Consider the following 14,255-nt stretch of genomic DNA (forward strand, 5'->3'; position numbering starts at 1 on the left):
GGGGGTGCAGGTGCCTCCGGTTGGATTTCGGAGGTCGAGAGTGTCTTAAGTCTTTGTAGTAAAGACCAGGTGATTTGCTCTGGAAGTGCAGTGAGCGACGGCTTTTCTGGCGGAGAATGCAGAGCACGGGGCGAGGAGTTGTTTTGCTGAGCTGACAGCCCTGGAGGAGCCTGGCGCGGTGTTTCACCGCTGCCTGCGGGGACGCCGGGTGTCGGGGCTCGGCACTGCTGGCCCCGGGCTCCAGCCAGAGGCTGATGTGCCAGAGGGTGGTGCAGCTCCCTTCTGAACGCTGGAATGTGTATTATTTTTAAATGAAATCTTAATTTATATATATGGTTTTACATTAATTTTTACTCTTGAAGGGTTGTTGCACTCTTCCAAAAAGCATCATTTTATCGATCTAGAAAATAGTTGGACTGTCTTCTTTTGGTAGTATTAATTATATTTTTTTAATTTTTACTAAATAGATGTGGTATTGAATAATAGCATTAATACATCTACTTTTTTTTTTTTTTTCTGAAGTGTTTCAAATCTCCAGTTGGGAAAGTAAAGCCCAGTCTTGCTAACACTTTTCACATGCTTTCCATTAAGCATGAGGCCATAATCACTCTGATTTGTATTTTTTCTACGTTTCAGATCAAGCTGTGGTGCCTAATTTTTTTTTCCTTTCTTCATTATCTTGAATCAAATCTCATCCTCGCTGCAGTCACCCTGAACTTCTGTCACTGGCTTCAGTGAGATTGCTTATAAAGCTGTTATGCCTGGTGTTCTCTCAGCACTCACTGAGGATCTAAATAAAAAACAAGGCATTGGTTATTTCAGTGTCAGAACAGCTTTTAAGGGAGAAAATTAAAAGCAGCTGGCAGAGCTGCTCAGAAGCCCCAAAGGCTGTAAAGACTTGCTACAAACTAGTTCAGTTTGAGAGCTCCAAGTTGGGTATAAAAGAACAAGGGGATAAAATGGAGTTTGAATTTTGTGTATTCCTGTTCAGTTTTGTCTAGGTATGAAAACCAGATCACTATTTTGTCAGACTACTTAGAAGAATTTCCAGAAACTGATGAGCCAGTGTGGATTTTAGGAAGGCAACACCACCTAAACACAGGTATCTTTAGAATTACATTATCTGTAACATCTGTAGAATATTCATAGATTCACATGCCGCAGCAGCTCCTGATTTCCTTGTGTTCCTTAAATATCTCATGAGGGAAGTTTGCTCTTCATCAGTGAGACACCAGGTATAAGCAGTGGAATTCCTGTACAGAAACCAGAACCAAGGCCAATGTGCTTCCACTATAATTCGTGCAATATGATCACATTCATAGCAGAGGTTGTCAGATGTGAGCCTCATCACTCCACAACATCAGGGCCTCAGAAATGAATATATAAATAGCTTCTGGGAAATGTTCAGCATTACTGATGTCATTTTCCTATGAGGGATGCTGTCCACAGCCTGTTACTTGCAACTAAAATGATATTTCAAATAACAACAATAAGTTAGTCTATGGCATATACTGCATTTTAGTGAAAATAAGTACATGACCTAAAAGTTAGAGCAGAGTAATGTGTTTGTATAAAAGTAAGACTTCAGAAATTGGTTTTGCTCCCTGGGGAGAAGACAGGGCCATCCTCCTGTGTTACATGTCAAAGGCAGTGACCACCAATGCAGACATGGTGTTCAAGACAGCCCAGGGTGCTGCATGCAGCCTTGATCAGCTGGAGAATCCTTTGGAAAAGCAAGCCAGTCTGAGCCACAGCTAAGGGAAAATGCAGCAAATAGGATACTTAAGCATTCTTCAGAGCCTTTGGAGGATTCTGTAAGTGCATATGTACTTAAACAAACAAGAAAAAAGAGAGGTTTAATTCAATTTAACATTATTAACCTTTTCTTAAAATGACTTTCTGTTGGGTTTGGAGGTAATGTATAATTCCATGTTGATTTGCACGTAGAACTTCTTAACCTGCTTTACCAGTTCTTTCCTGAGGACAGTTCTCCAGAGTTGTTTTATTCAGGCTGGGCATAGTCATTCCAAGCACCTTGTAAAATTTCACTGGCTAATAATTATTTCATCTTTAATAAGTTAACTTTAATTAGCAGTCTGCAAAAGCTCTCTGTGTTTAAATTGCTAAAAAATGTTTTAAGTACTAAGGGTCTTGTACGTAAAAGCTATAGGAGCCTTCCATGCATTCTATATATTAACTGTACAGTGATAATTTGAATTTTTCAGTTTTAAGTATGTTTTAATAATTTATTTTCTCTTAAAATTATTCCAGACAAATCTAAGTTATTGTTGGATATAAGTGCTCGTCTCTGGTTCACATATAGAAGAAAGTTTTCACCTATTGGTGAGTATGCAGCATTCCAGCAGCCTGGTTATGGATTAGCAGGATTGGTGATGATGTTGGGGACTGAAAAGTTATTTTTATACTACTAGAACGTTTTGATCATAACTTAACTGTGTGTGCAAACAAAAGATTAAAGCAATTAAAATCAGTGTTTGCTTGTACCTGTATATAATCGGGTCTTCATGTTTGTGGGGCAAGCAGTGAAGTGAGAGCAGCACTGTGGCGAGAAAGGAGCTGGCTCAGTGGGACAGGCTGGCTCCCTCTCAGCTGTGGGACAGTTGTTAGAGGCTTGACTGTGAGTTTCAGCTGTCAGAGGCTTGACTATGATTTTCAGTTGTCAGAGGTTTGACTGTAGGTTTCAGCTGTCAGAGGTTAGGCTGTGGGTTTCAGCTGTCAGAGGTTTGACTGTGAGTTTCAGCTGTCAGAGGTTTGCCTGGGGGTTCTCTCAGGAGCTGGCTCTGTGCAGAGCCCGTGCTGACGTGAGCCCCTCTGTTCGCAGGAGGCACTGGTCCCTCGTCTGACGCAGGCTGGGGATGCATGCTGAGGTGTGGGCAGATGATGCTGGCCCAGGCACTGATCTGCAGACATTTAGGAAGAGGTAAGTACTGTTGCTGAGGCAACTTTTGTGTTATTTGGAAGCTGTTTCATTTTTGTTGTCGTTTTCCATAAAACATAAAACCTAAATTTATTAATGAAACTTCTGTGATGCCTTGATAAAGTTATTAGTGAACTATTCTTGTCTGATGGGGCAAAATCATGGCAGCCTTAAGCAGAGAAACAAAAACAGAGGAAGGACAAATAGGGAATCCCACTGTTGTTATTCTATAAATCTTTTTGAGGAATACCAAAGTTGAAGCCAAGGGAAAACTTGCTACCATGGGTCTGAGTTCTTCCCCTCTTTTCATTACATAGTCACCAAAATGACATCCAGGGTGACAGTGTCAGTAGTGACAGAGTGATAGACACCACACAAAGTACTTCACAAACCACTCACCCATCATCAGCCTGAGTCCAGACCCCACAGCAGACCCCACTAGTGCCTGTAATTCTGTACTGCCACCCCATATCCCAGAGCCACGGGTGAGTGTCCAGGTCTGCTCTGTGTGTCACTCTTCTGTCAATTACCTTGCTGTGGCTGGGTCTGTGATCCTTATGCTCTTTTGTCATGGTTTCTACGGCAGCACGATTTGTGGATTTACCACTTTAATCACTGAATACACAAAATGATATTGCAAAGATTTAACTGAAAAAGTAGGCAAACAGACATATTACCTGAGAAAAGCTAGACCTTGAACTTGCAGTATGGATCTAAATAGCATCAGCCCTGTATATGTGTTTCTCTGTTAGTAAATGTGAGGTAATTACCTTACGTCAGAAGCTCACGTGGCAAAGCCATGGTTTGGATTTTGCTGTGGGAGAGGGCCAGCACTGTGTTTGGATTTTTCTTTATGAGTTATTATCCTACAAATGTTTGCAAATCTGATAAAGTCCAAACAGAACAGATAGTTTTAAATAGTCTTGAAAGCTCATACAGAGCAATAGCTATCAATTCTCAGCAGTGATCACTCAGGATATACTTGCAGTTGGCATTGTTATTTTGATTTCCCAATTTTCACACAATAGCATGTGATGATAAAGGGCAGCTTGATAATAAATGACAAGGTGTGACTTCTAGGATCTCTAAATAAAATGTAAATATTAGAGATGGATTGTCTCTTAAAATCTCATTGTATTGCTTTCTGCCATCTAGAAATTTGATCAGTACAATGAAAACATTATTTTCTAATCTTAATTATAACTTTTTTCTTGAAAGATTGGCAATGGGAAAAACACAAAAAGCAACCAGAAGAATATCATAGAATCTTACGGTGCTTTCTGGATAGAAAAGATTGCTGTTATTCCATCCACCAAATGGGTAAGAACACACATCAACTTCCTTTTGTCTACTGAAATTCCTACAGTGTTGGAACTTTCTCATTTGAAGGAAGTTAATGAAACATTTTTAAAAGGTGATTAGGAAGACAATGTGTATTTTTATATAAAAATAAAAATGTATGCAAGTGGGTACAAAGTACAATTATTCAGAAATATTATTCACTAAGACCTAAATAAATCTGTATTCTAGAATCTAGCTCTTGATAAAGTGTGCAGGTTTTGGGTAGCAGAGTTGATAGTGTTAAAATAGGCAGTCATAAAACTTACTGCTATAATTTGTAAGTAAGGACATATTTGTAGTTGTTGTTACAGTTCAGGAACTTCTTCCAAGGGAACCAGCAGTCATTAAGTTTTGAAAAGAGTATAGGTTGAGAAAATAATTGTTGTTGCTAAATACAGCTTGCACTTGCCCTAGAGTGTTTGTGAAGGTATTAGTAGGCCATGCTGTGTGACACAGACTGTGACCAGCCTCTCTGTGGTTTTTCCTGTGTGTGTTTTCCCTTTCAACAACAGCACAGATGGGTGTTGGAGAGGGGAAGTCCATTGGAGAGTGGTTTGGACCAAATACAGTTGCTCAAGTGCTGAAGTAAGTCATGGCAGGGGCTCCCTGGATGTGCTCCTGGGGCTGCCTGAGGCTGCTGGGGAGAACGTGGGAGCTCCTCCTGGCCTGGAGGCCTCACTAGAGCTGACACTGCTGAGGAATAAGGAATGTCCCAGATAGGGAATGTCCCATCCTGCAGCTCCTGGGTGCCATGTGCTGCAGCCCTGGGACAGACACGTTCTGGAGAGAGAAAGGAGCTGAAGGATGTCCTGGCCTCCAGCTCCTTTCCCTTACAAATTCTTCTTGACTCACATACCAGTTTTTCAGGCTTATTTTAGACAGCCAGCACTGCCTGTGCAGCCTGAGAGTTCCCTTCCCAAGAGTTCTGGATGTCACACAAAGTGGACAGAAACCTGTGTGCTATTATGTCACCCTCCTAACTTTTGGGTTCCAAAATCTTGAGCTGCTCTGGCTTTTAACAACCTGAAATAGTTCCACTGAGTTTAGTGGAACTTCTTAAGCACAGAGTATTGTGGAAAAACTGGCATAGGAGTTTTTTTCTTCTCTACATGATGTTAGGCACCATGGGCAGAATCCCACAGTGGAATCTGTTAATTGCAATAAAAAATAATAAACCTAATCATGTGGTTGAGCTGTTACTATCCCTGCATTTGGCAAAAGGACAAAACAGCTTTCACATGGTATAGTGTGTGTGCTTTTCCTGGAACCACTCGTTATTATTTTTTTCTAAATATGTTAAACACTGAAAGTTATCTTTTTATTACATGGAGACTTAAAAAAAACAACAAATTTTTATTCCAAATAAGTGACTTTTTTACTCAAGAACTATTTAACTGTCCTGAGTTAAAAGCTATCCTCATGGTCCTAGTAAGCTTTTCTTAATTATTGCCTCTGTATTTTCTAGGAAGCTTGCTTTATTTGATGAATGGAATTCATTAGCAGTTTATGTATCTATGGACAATACAGTGGTCATCGAGGACATCAGTAAGTGAAACAGGAGTTTCTGCAGGACTGCTGTAGTGTCTCAGCAGATACCAAAGAGTAGCTCAAGCTCATGGCAAATTTAATTGTTTGGACAAACTACTTCTGGGAGCATTAGGGTAGTGGTTGGATTTGATGATATTAGAGGTCGTTTCTGGCCTAAATGATTTGATGATTCTGTGATTATTTCCTTGGTGACAGTTTTTTATTTGAATTCACTGTCCTGAATGTATCTAAGTACGAGCAAAATCTTGGCACCATTCCTATTTGTTCCCAGGGTAAGAAAAGTAATAAATTAAATGGATACTCAGGTTTGGGGTTTCCAAAAGTAAAGTTAGCACAGAACAGTGAGGCATTTTTGGTGACCAGCTCACAAACCATGTGGATGAGAAAGTGGAGTTTGGTCTGTGCTACCTTAACTCCTACTCCAGCAATGGAATAAAGTTGCAGTATGTAAAAATACAGAGAATTGCTTGTAATATAGAGTTTGCCAGAAATTTGCTTTTGTCAGGGAAATGAGGGGCAGATCCTTCAGAAATGTGTGGCCCATTTTCAACTTAAAACTGTAAGAAGGGTGGGTTTACAAGTGGTATTTAGCCACTGCCTGGTTCTACTTTAGTCCCTACTTCTGCTTATTTTATGTCTACACTACTGGAAGGGAAGAGTTCCCTGAGGAGTTTCTAATGCTTCCTCCCTGCTATGTCATCTCCCAGGCAAAGCTTGACAGCTTCAATACTGCAGTAGTAAATGTAACTTCAGTCTTAAACATTCATCCCCTCATTTTTCCCATGTCTCACTAATGTGCCAGCACATACTCTGACTGCCAGAATTACTTCTACTAAATAGTCAGGATTTCCATGCCCTGCTCCTTTTGTCTTAAAACAGGAGCTCTATAAAGCTGTCTGGAAAAGCAATTTAATTCATGATTGAAAGATCTGCTCTGTGTTGCTGTGTGCATTCACTGATGTCTCTTTTCATTCCCCCAGAGAAGATGTGCTGGTGCCCTGCCCAGAGCAGCAGTGTTGCCCACAGCAGTGCACATTTGCACAGAAGTGCTCTTGGCCCAAACAAGAACACAGCAGGATTGTGCCCAGGCTGGAAGCCCCTCCTGCTCATTATCCCTCTCCGGCTAGGGATTAATCACATCAATCCAGTGTATATTGATGCGTTTAAAGTAAGGCATTCTTCAGTCACTTGTTTGTCTATGTGAAAAAGTTCAGGTATCTGGTACATCAATAAACAAATCAATTTAATTTTTCTCTCTTTGGACTCCTAGGAATGCTTTAAGATGCCACAGTCTTTGGGAGCATTAGGAGGGAAACCCAATAATGCCTATTATTTTATAGGATTTTTAGGTAAGGAAGAAAGAAACTTACTCCAAATATCCATATGACTGAAAGAGAAAAGATGTTCTTTGGGAAGGGGCAGTAGTAAGCATTTTAAGCATGAGAATGGAGAAGAAGAAACATACCTCAGACACTTCAGGAACAGTATGAGACCATCTTTATAGGAACAGAAAAGAAGCAGCAAAGTTTGATATAAAAATATGGAATGATATATGCAAGAACAAGACACTAAGAAAAGTTGATAGCATTCAAAAAATGTGAAATGTCACTGCTGCTTAAATACTGTATTTTTTCTAATCATTAATACTTTCTAGTGAAGAGTGTCTTGTTTTATTCTTTTGCTTCCTGGCTTTCTTAAATTATTGTTTCATATGCTTCCATTTTTTCTCAAAGCAGTATGTCTTTCACCTTCTTCCATGTCTTTATTAATTAATGCAATAGTTGATCCTAGATTCAGCCTTTGATATTTTACCCTGGTTTGATCCATAACTCCTTGGATATTTTGTTCTTTCTTTTGTAAAACCTGAGCTGTTTTAGTCAGACTTATTTGTTCAATTTCTGGATGAATGCCTAATGGGATTACAGATTGGATTTGTGGTCATCCTGTATCTTTGATGTGAGGAATGTTAGGGATTACTGCAGTTGAGATTTTTAAAAAATGTACTGGACTTCATGTAGATAAAGGAAAGTATGTGACAAAGGTAGAAAAAAACCATTCAAAAAATCTACCCTAAAAGGTAACAGTGGAAAATTATACTAAATTCCCTGTGGGATACTGTTGTGCCTGGCTTTCCAGTTCTTTTAAAGACTCCCTAGCTAGAGAGTTGAGATATGGACTGTGCTGACAATCCAATTTATGTTTTACAAGTCTGGATGGAATAAGTGTTTATTACTGCTTCTTACTTGTTATCACCATGTGGATTTTACCCCTCCAGGCAATGAGCTGATCTACTTGGACCCTCACACCACTCAGAGTTTTGTAGATTCAGAAGAAAATGGCACAGTTGATGACAAGAGCTTCCACTGCCAGCAAGCCCCACACAGAATGAAGATCATGAATTTGGACCCTTCAGTAGCTTTAGTAGGTGTTAGAAAATAATAAATATGTGTACTTTGTTCAAAGCAATACCTCTGTGTATTGGTAAAGGCAGCAACATGTATCCTTGATCACAGTCAAGCTCACAAGGCACTCTTGTGCAATCTAAAATTCAGCACATAGTAGTTGAACTGCATAGGATCCAGTAATTTTAGCTCAAGCAGGGAACCAACTGTTTGTATCCTGGGGAGCCAATTAATCCTGGGCAACACAGACCTTTTCCAAGAAGTAGTTTGAAAGTCAAAGCAAGGAACTGAATCAGGTTTCCTTATTTTATTCCATCTCTATCATCTGTGCATTGGTTGCTCTCGAGAAGATATTTACCTGAGCTTGTTTTATTTAATCTAAAATCTTCAAGTGAAATTACCTGTAGAAGTTATCCAGTATAGATCACAAGAATACTGTGGTAGTTGAAGAAATTCAGTCTGATCTTGTGCCAGTGTCCTTTGGTTGGGTTATGGGAGATTGTCATGAGATATAACCCATACATAGATACCACAGCATCTTTGCTCATTGACATATAGTAATTAATATTACTCTGTGTGTTCTTTCCTTAGGGCTTCTTTTGCAAAGAAGAATGTGATTTTGATAACTGGTGTAGTCTTGTACAAAAGGTAATACTGCTATCTTTTTTTGCTCTGTTAAGAAATCATGGATAGTGTTCTCTTTTGGTTAATGGAAATTCCCAGCTTTCAAATCAAATGATCCCCAGTGAAGGTGGCACTAATGATCAGGGAGAGCTGACACTGCTGATGGAGCTTGTTCAGCATTTTGCAGCCATGAGCCCTGGCACTGGGAGAAGAAGTGCATACACCCCCTTCTGAGTTTGTCTTCTGTTAGCAGTACTGTGTTAGTGGCTTATACCTAAGTCATTTACTGAGAAATGCAGCAAGCAGCTGGAATATTAAGCAACAGAAATGTGAATATAAAGTACCACCAACCAAAAGCATTTATTTAAAAAAAGCCTACAGAAAGCAGTTTGCAAATAACTGAAGTAGAGGATATGATGGAGCTCACCTGATAGCAGTGAAATTTTGCTTCAATAATAACAACTTGTTTCTCCTGATCAAAACCTATCTTCCAAAATCTCTTGGATTTCTTTGAGTAGATAGATCTGTCTTGTGTTCCCATTGATCAACAGAAAACTTGAACACAGAGAGGTCCAAGCAAGTAATTTACTTCTAAAAGGCAGAAGTATGTTCTTGGTATGTGTTTGCTCCATATAAACAGAATTACAGATGTATAAAAGCTCGTTATAATGCACTGGTAACTTGTAGGAGTTTAAGAGATCCATCTTCCAGGTGTGTTTTCAAGTAGGACAATACTAGAAATGTGTGAAGCTGTGATTCATGATGGCAGGTACTTGACCTAACAGGAATTTACAGCCTTTGTTCTTTGATAGATATGCAGTATTAAAAATGGTTTTTGGTTTGTATTCTGTCCTCAGGAGATTCTAAAGCAGCAGAGCCTACGGATGTTTGAGCTGGTCCAGAAGCACCCACCCCACTGGCCTCCTTTCATACCTCCAACCAAGCCAGAAGTGACAACCACAGGAGCAGGTGCGGTACCACTGAATGTGCTGCTGGGCACAGAGTGGGGCTCCTCAGCCAGCCGGAGAACCACCACAGGTGGAATAACTGGGCTTTCCTGAGGATCAAGCAATCACTGCATGGTTAAATGCCTTGCTCTTACAGAGTATCAGTTATCCAAACAGGCTGTCCAGTTTACATGTGTTAGCACAAGATATTTTTAAATCTTTGAAAATATTTCAAAGGCAGCATTTCAGAAGGATGGGGGGAGGTTTGAGGGGTTTTTTTGTAAACAAAATCAGGCATGTCTTTACATCCTAAACGGTTTAACTTATTTTTTAGAACTCATAGAATCTACTGACAAGCTATTTGAATTGGAAGAAGAATTTGAAATCCTGAGTGTATGAAGGAAACTGTGGTGACCCTTCTGAGTATTGAACATATTGCTAATATTGTTGCATTGACATAGATTACACAGCCATGTTAGCCCAAAAGTGCCTGAAATCATGGAAAACAGAGCACAAACATCTGGTATCATCCAAACTCCTACAGGGACGGTTCCTTCTGTCAAAGAGCTTCCCCAGATGGAAAGGCACTGAAAGATTTTATTTTAAGACCCTGAAAGGGAACCTCTTTTTAATGTGTGTCTTTCTTGAAGACAAATGGACCTCTGAGATTAAGGCAAAATTAAGTCTGTCAGTGGGCTGTATGTTTGGAGAAAGGGATAACACAAAATGGGTATTTCTTGCTCTCATATAATGCAATAGTTTAGTTCTTAAAGCAAGAGTCTTCAGTTACGGAGGATGTCTACTTCTGTTCCTTCCTGTGGGCTGCATCATAGAAAAAATGCATTGTCTTGTTTAAAAGATCAACTGGATCAGGAGAAAATTGTTTCCTTGTTAAATATTTTAACATGTATTTGAGCAACCACACTTTATGACAAAAATGTTTCTGTGAAAGGAACTATGTCTAATGTATCCATTTTGCAATAGCCTTCCTGTTTCTGGGAGACCTCAAGAGGAACAGGAGCCTCAAATAGTTGATACAGATCACAACCACTGTTATAGTTATGATATATTTCACCTTGACCTTAAAGTTCAATCATTGAAACTTAGGCTGACTTTTCTTCCAGAGCTAAAGTGAGTCAAAGGTGGTTTAACTGTACCTTATTTATTTTAAAAAAGATTTACACAAGTATCTCTGTTACTGCACTTTATCTGTGCATCTAATAAATTTCTTAAGCTTTTCATAGGTTGTATGCTGCTATATTTTGTTAATTTGTTTGTGTGAACTAAATATAACCCAGGTTATCTTAAAAGTTAATATATAGGCATATGCAAATTACTTAATTGTTGGGTTTTGACTTGTTGCCTTTTGAAATCTGTTTTGGTAAAAGTGCCTTAATTCTCCAGTTTTATCAGCAGAGCTGGTGCAGTTTTGTTTCCTTTTAGAAAGAGTATCGCTGTAGCAGCTCTAAGAAAACCAGCTCAGAATAAAGGCAAAGATCTTTTAATTCATTCTACAGCTCCTTTTTACTATCACAGTCCCCATTCTGATCACTTTGTCACAATAGTGTAATGGACTGAGTCACGCATTTCATCTTCAGTAATAAATGACCATGTAGAGAAATCCTGAATGCTGTCTCCTCTCACTTGCACTTCTGCATCAGGGCCAGTGTGATTTCCAAGAAAATAGTCATGACATGGGCACAGTTCATCTTGTTTGCCTTCAATGTTTATTAGCCATGGTTTGGAAAATATACATATAGGAAAAATATAATTTTCTTCCCCTCTCCATGGAGTCGCTGCACAGGTTTTGTGGTTTTTTTTAAAAACAAAGTATTTCTTTTTCATTAATACATGAAGTTACTGTGCTTACGACATCAGTTGCAGCCCTCTCCTCCCCACAGACAAAAAAGTAAAATGAGCCCTTGTTCTGAAATGCTCAGTCTTGAGTAGTACCTGCTAAAAAATAATTAAAGACCCTTAGTGGAGTCCCAGGTGCTCATTCCCCAAGCCACCCTTGGCCTCTTCAGAGAGGAGCCTGAGCCTTGCAGAGCTCTTGAAGGATTCTGGGTGGGAGTAAACAGATGGATGGAAATGGGGCTGATGGCAGAACAGCTGGTGATTGGAATTCCTGCTCCCTGCACCTGCCAGGGAGTGGCTGGTGGAACTAGATGGAAGCTTGGACAGGGACAGCAGTGGAGCTGGTTACTTTGAGAGAAGCAGCTCTCTAAAGGCAGTGCTGCTTAAAATGCATAAAGCTGTAGTCCTGGGGAATAAATTAATTGTGTTTGCATGTGTCATGTTCAAAAATTAAGCCAAGTCCCTGCAGATAAAAGACCTGACCAACCAGATTCTTTGTAGCACCATGGGAACCCAGGGGACGAAAATTTCCTTGTACTTTGTCAGTTATCTGTGTGTTTTTCCAGAAGTCTTGAGCTTTGCTATGTGAACACAATTGTTTTAAAGTTGTATGTGCATAACCCAGGATGTAAATCCCACATGCTCTGTCTGTGCCAGGACAGCTAGGAACTAGAATGGATATCCTGCAGGAAAGGACTGCTGCTTAGGAGTGTTAAAATGCCTTAAAGATACTTGCAAAATACATCCAAAGCAGTTGCTGATCTTTCACAATTAGGAATAAGTGAGATGAAAGACTACATTGTTCCTCAACTTCCCTGTTCATCTCCAGTGTGGTTTAACTCCAGGACTTGGAGAGCTCTGACCTCCATCTGTGAAGATAATAATGTGTTATGCAAGTAATACTTTCATCTTTACTGATTATTATCTGCCTACAATAATGTCTCAGTTGTGGATCATTAATAATTTTCTGAATAATTTCATCCTAAAGATTTTTAAGCCAAGGTGAGAGTGTATTTGCAAGGCACTCCTTTGAAATATCCTGGGATGTCAATAAACAAGGATTTCACACCCTTCACTCCAGAGAGGTTAAAGGTAATAACTTCAGTCCTACTGACTGAATTCATTATAGGTATAACCATACCTTTGTCATGGGTTTCCCCTAAAATATACAAGGAAAATCCAATTAGTGGCACTTCTCTTTAATTACGCCCTGAAGAAAAGTTAACAGTGCATACAGTAGAGATACAATTTTTTTAAACTTACAGCAATAAAGCCCAGAGGAAGCAGTATACAACACATGGTGACTGCAGGAGTAAAAAATGTACATCCCATAGCTGCTTACTCCTGTATCTGCATAAGCTTGCATGCCATCTAGTGAAGGATCTACTTTTCAAACACACACAGCTGGAATAATAAGCTTGAAAATAAGTGTGCCAAAGCTGCCTCAGAAAGGAATTTATGTTCATAGTAATAAAATGTTGGCCAATAAAGTATGGCTGCATATCAGTGGCTGCAAGGAGATAAGCACAGACCTTGAAGCCAACAGACCTGGAATATATTTCAATAGAAAGCAACGAAAAATGGTAGAGGTGTTTTGGATTTATCTTCACATGAAAAATTGCATTAAGGTAGGCTGTGGATAGCAGGCTGGATTAGAACTGGTTACCTGTCACTGGAGGAAAGAATGTTCCATCTGTGTAATAAGCAAAGCAAATAATTCATTTTTCAATATTTCTAAGAAAATCCATTATCAACTATTAGTGCATAGTGTTTCCAAGTCACCCAGCATATCCTGATAAATTTTAGCTGGTTCTGTGTTTCACAGGAGAATGAGTCTCCACTCCCTTACACTAGACCAAATACTGTTTGCAAAGGCACTAATTAAGCATAGCTTTGGCAAAGTCTCTCTGGGTGATGACTGGATGTGCCTCGGACAGAGGAGTGGTACGAGGTGTCAGCTGCTCTTCAGTCTGAGTAAGGAACTCACTGAGACTTTCTGAGGTAGCCACAAAGGAGGGGGAAAAAAAATCAAAGTAAAAACATAGCACCATGTTTCATTTAAAAAATGGCTTCAGAACACTGGTCTTTCCCTCCTCTGCACACAAATTCCTGGACTCGAAACTTGATTTTTGTAGAGTTCTGGCTGTCTTGATTCACCCATCAAACACACACAAAAGAGGTTTGTGAATTTACCCTTCTCCAGTCAGTGATGTCTAACGTGGGGTAACAAAGACTGTTCCCATAACCTCACTTCTGTTACTACAAGTTCTTCATGCACACCTGGCAGCGGCTGACACGAGTCCGAAGCTGCCCTGCCTTGAGAGTCTCTGAGGGAGGAGCGCTGACAAACTGCTGCTCCTGCTCCACCGTGGTCAGCCAGAAGCTGTACTTGTTGGCAAAGTAGTGGCACGTGCCCCGAGCGCCGTTGCACTCGATGAAAGGAGTCGCTCGGAAATCCTCCAGGCAGGAGCCAGGTGAGACCAGGGACTGGCCTCCGCCTTCCGCCCCCGCCGCAGTGTGCTGAAATAAAGGTGGCAATTCGGTGAGCTCAAAGGAGGTAAACAGGCAACCAAAATTATACCCTGGCCATGTGTGTAA

General features: G+C 40.0%; 2 protein-coding genes across 3 annotated transcripts in view; one reads left to right on the plus strand and one right to left on the minus strand.

The window, feature by feature from the left end:
* Positions 1 to 974: 974 nt before the first annotated feature.
* Positions 975 to 11,421, plus strand: ATG4A (autophagy related 4A cysteine peptidase). The gene is made up of 12 exons (XM_031056093.1): positions 975 to 1,102; positions 2,272 to 2,343; positions 2,843 to 2,941; positions 4,157 to 4,258; positions 4,792 to 4,864; positions 5,745 to 5,824; positions 6,808 to 6,995; positions 7,098 to 7,176; positions 8,103 to 8,248; positions 8,821 to 8,877; positions 9,711 to 9,822; positions 10,135 to 11,421. Exons 3-12 carry the CDS (start codon positions 2,881 to 2,883, stop codon positions 10,197 to 10,199), a joined length of 963 nt encoding a protein of 320 aa, XP_030911953.1. The 5' UTR covers positions 975 to 1,102; positions 2,272 to 2,343; positions 2,843 to 2,880; the 3' UTR covers positions 10,200 to 11,421.
* Positions 11,422 to 11,508: 87 nt separating this feature from the next.
* The window catches only part of COL4A6 (collagen type IV alpha 6 chain), an 85,265-nt gene continuing 82,518 nt past the window's right edge, over positions 11,509 to 14,255 (minus strand). For both annotated transcript variants that reach the window (XM_031056043.1, XM_031056044.1), the window contains one exon: positions 11,509 to 14,177. In XM_031056043.1, coding sequence (XP_030911903.1) covers positions 13,917 to 14,177 — 261 coding nt within the window. In that variant the 3' untranslated portion in view covers positions 11,509 to 13,916. The remainder of the gene's footprint in view (positions 14,178 to 14,255) is intronic.

The sequence above is a fragment of the Geospiza fortis genome, unplaced genomic scaffold (genome assembly GCF_000277835.1).
Source record: "Geospiza fortis unplaced genomic scaffold, GeoFor_1.0 scaffold157, whole genome shotgun sequence".
NCBI classification, from domain to species: Eukaryota; Metazoa; Chordata; class Aves; order Passeriformes; family Thraupidae; genus Geospiza; species Geospiza fortis.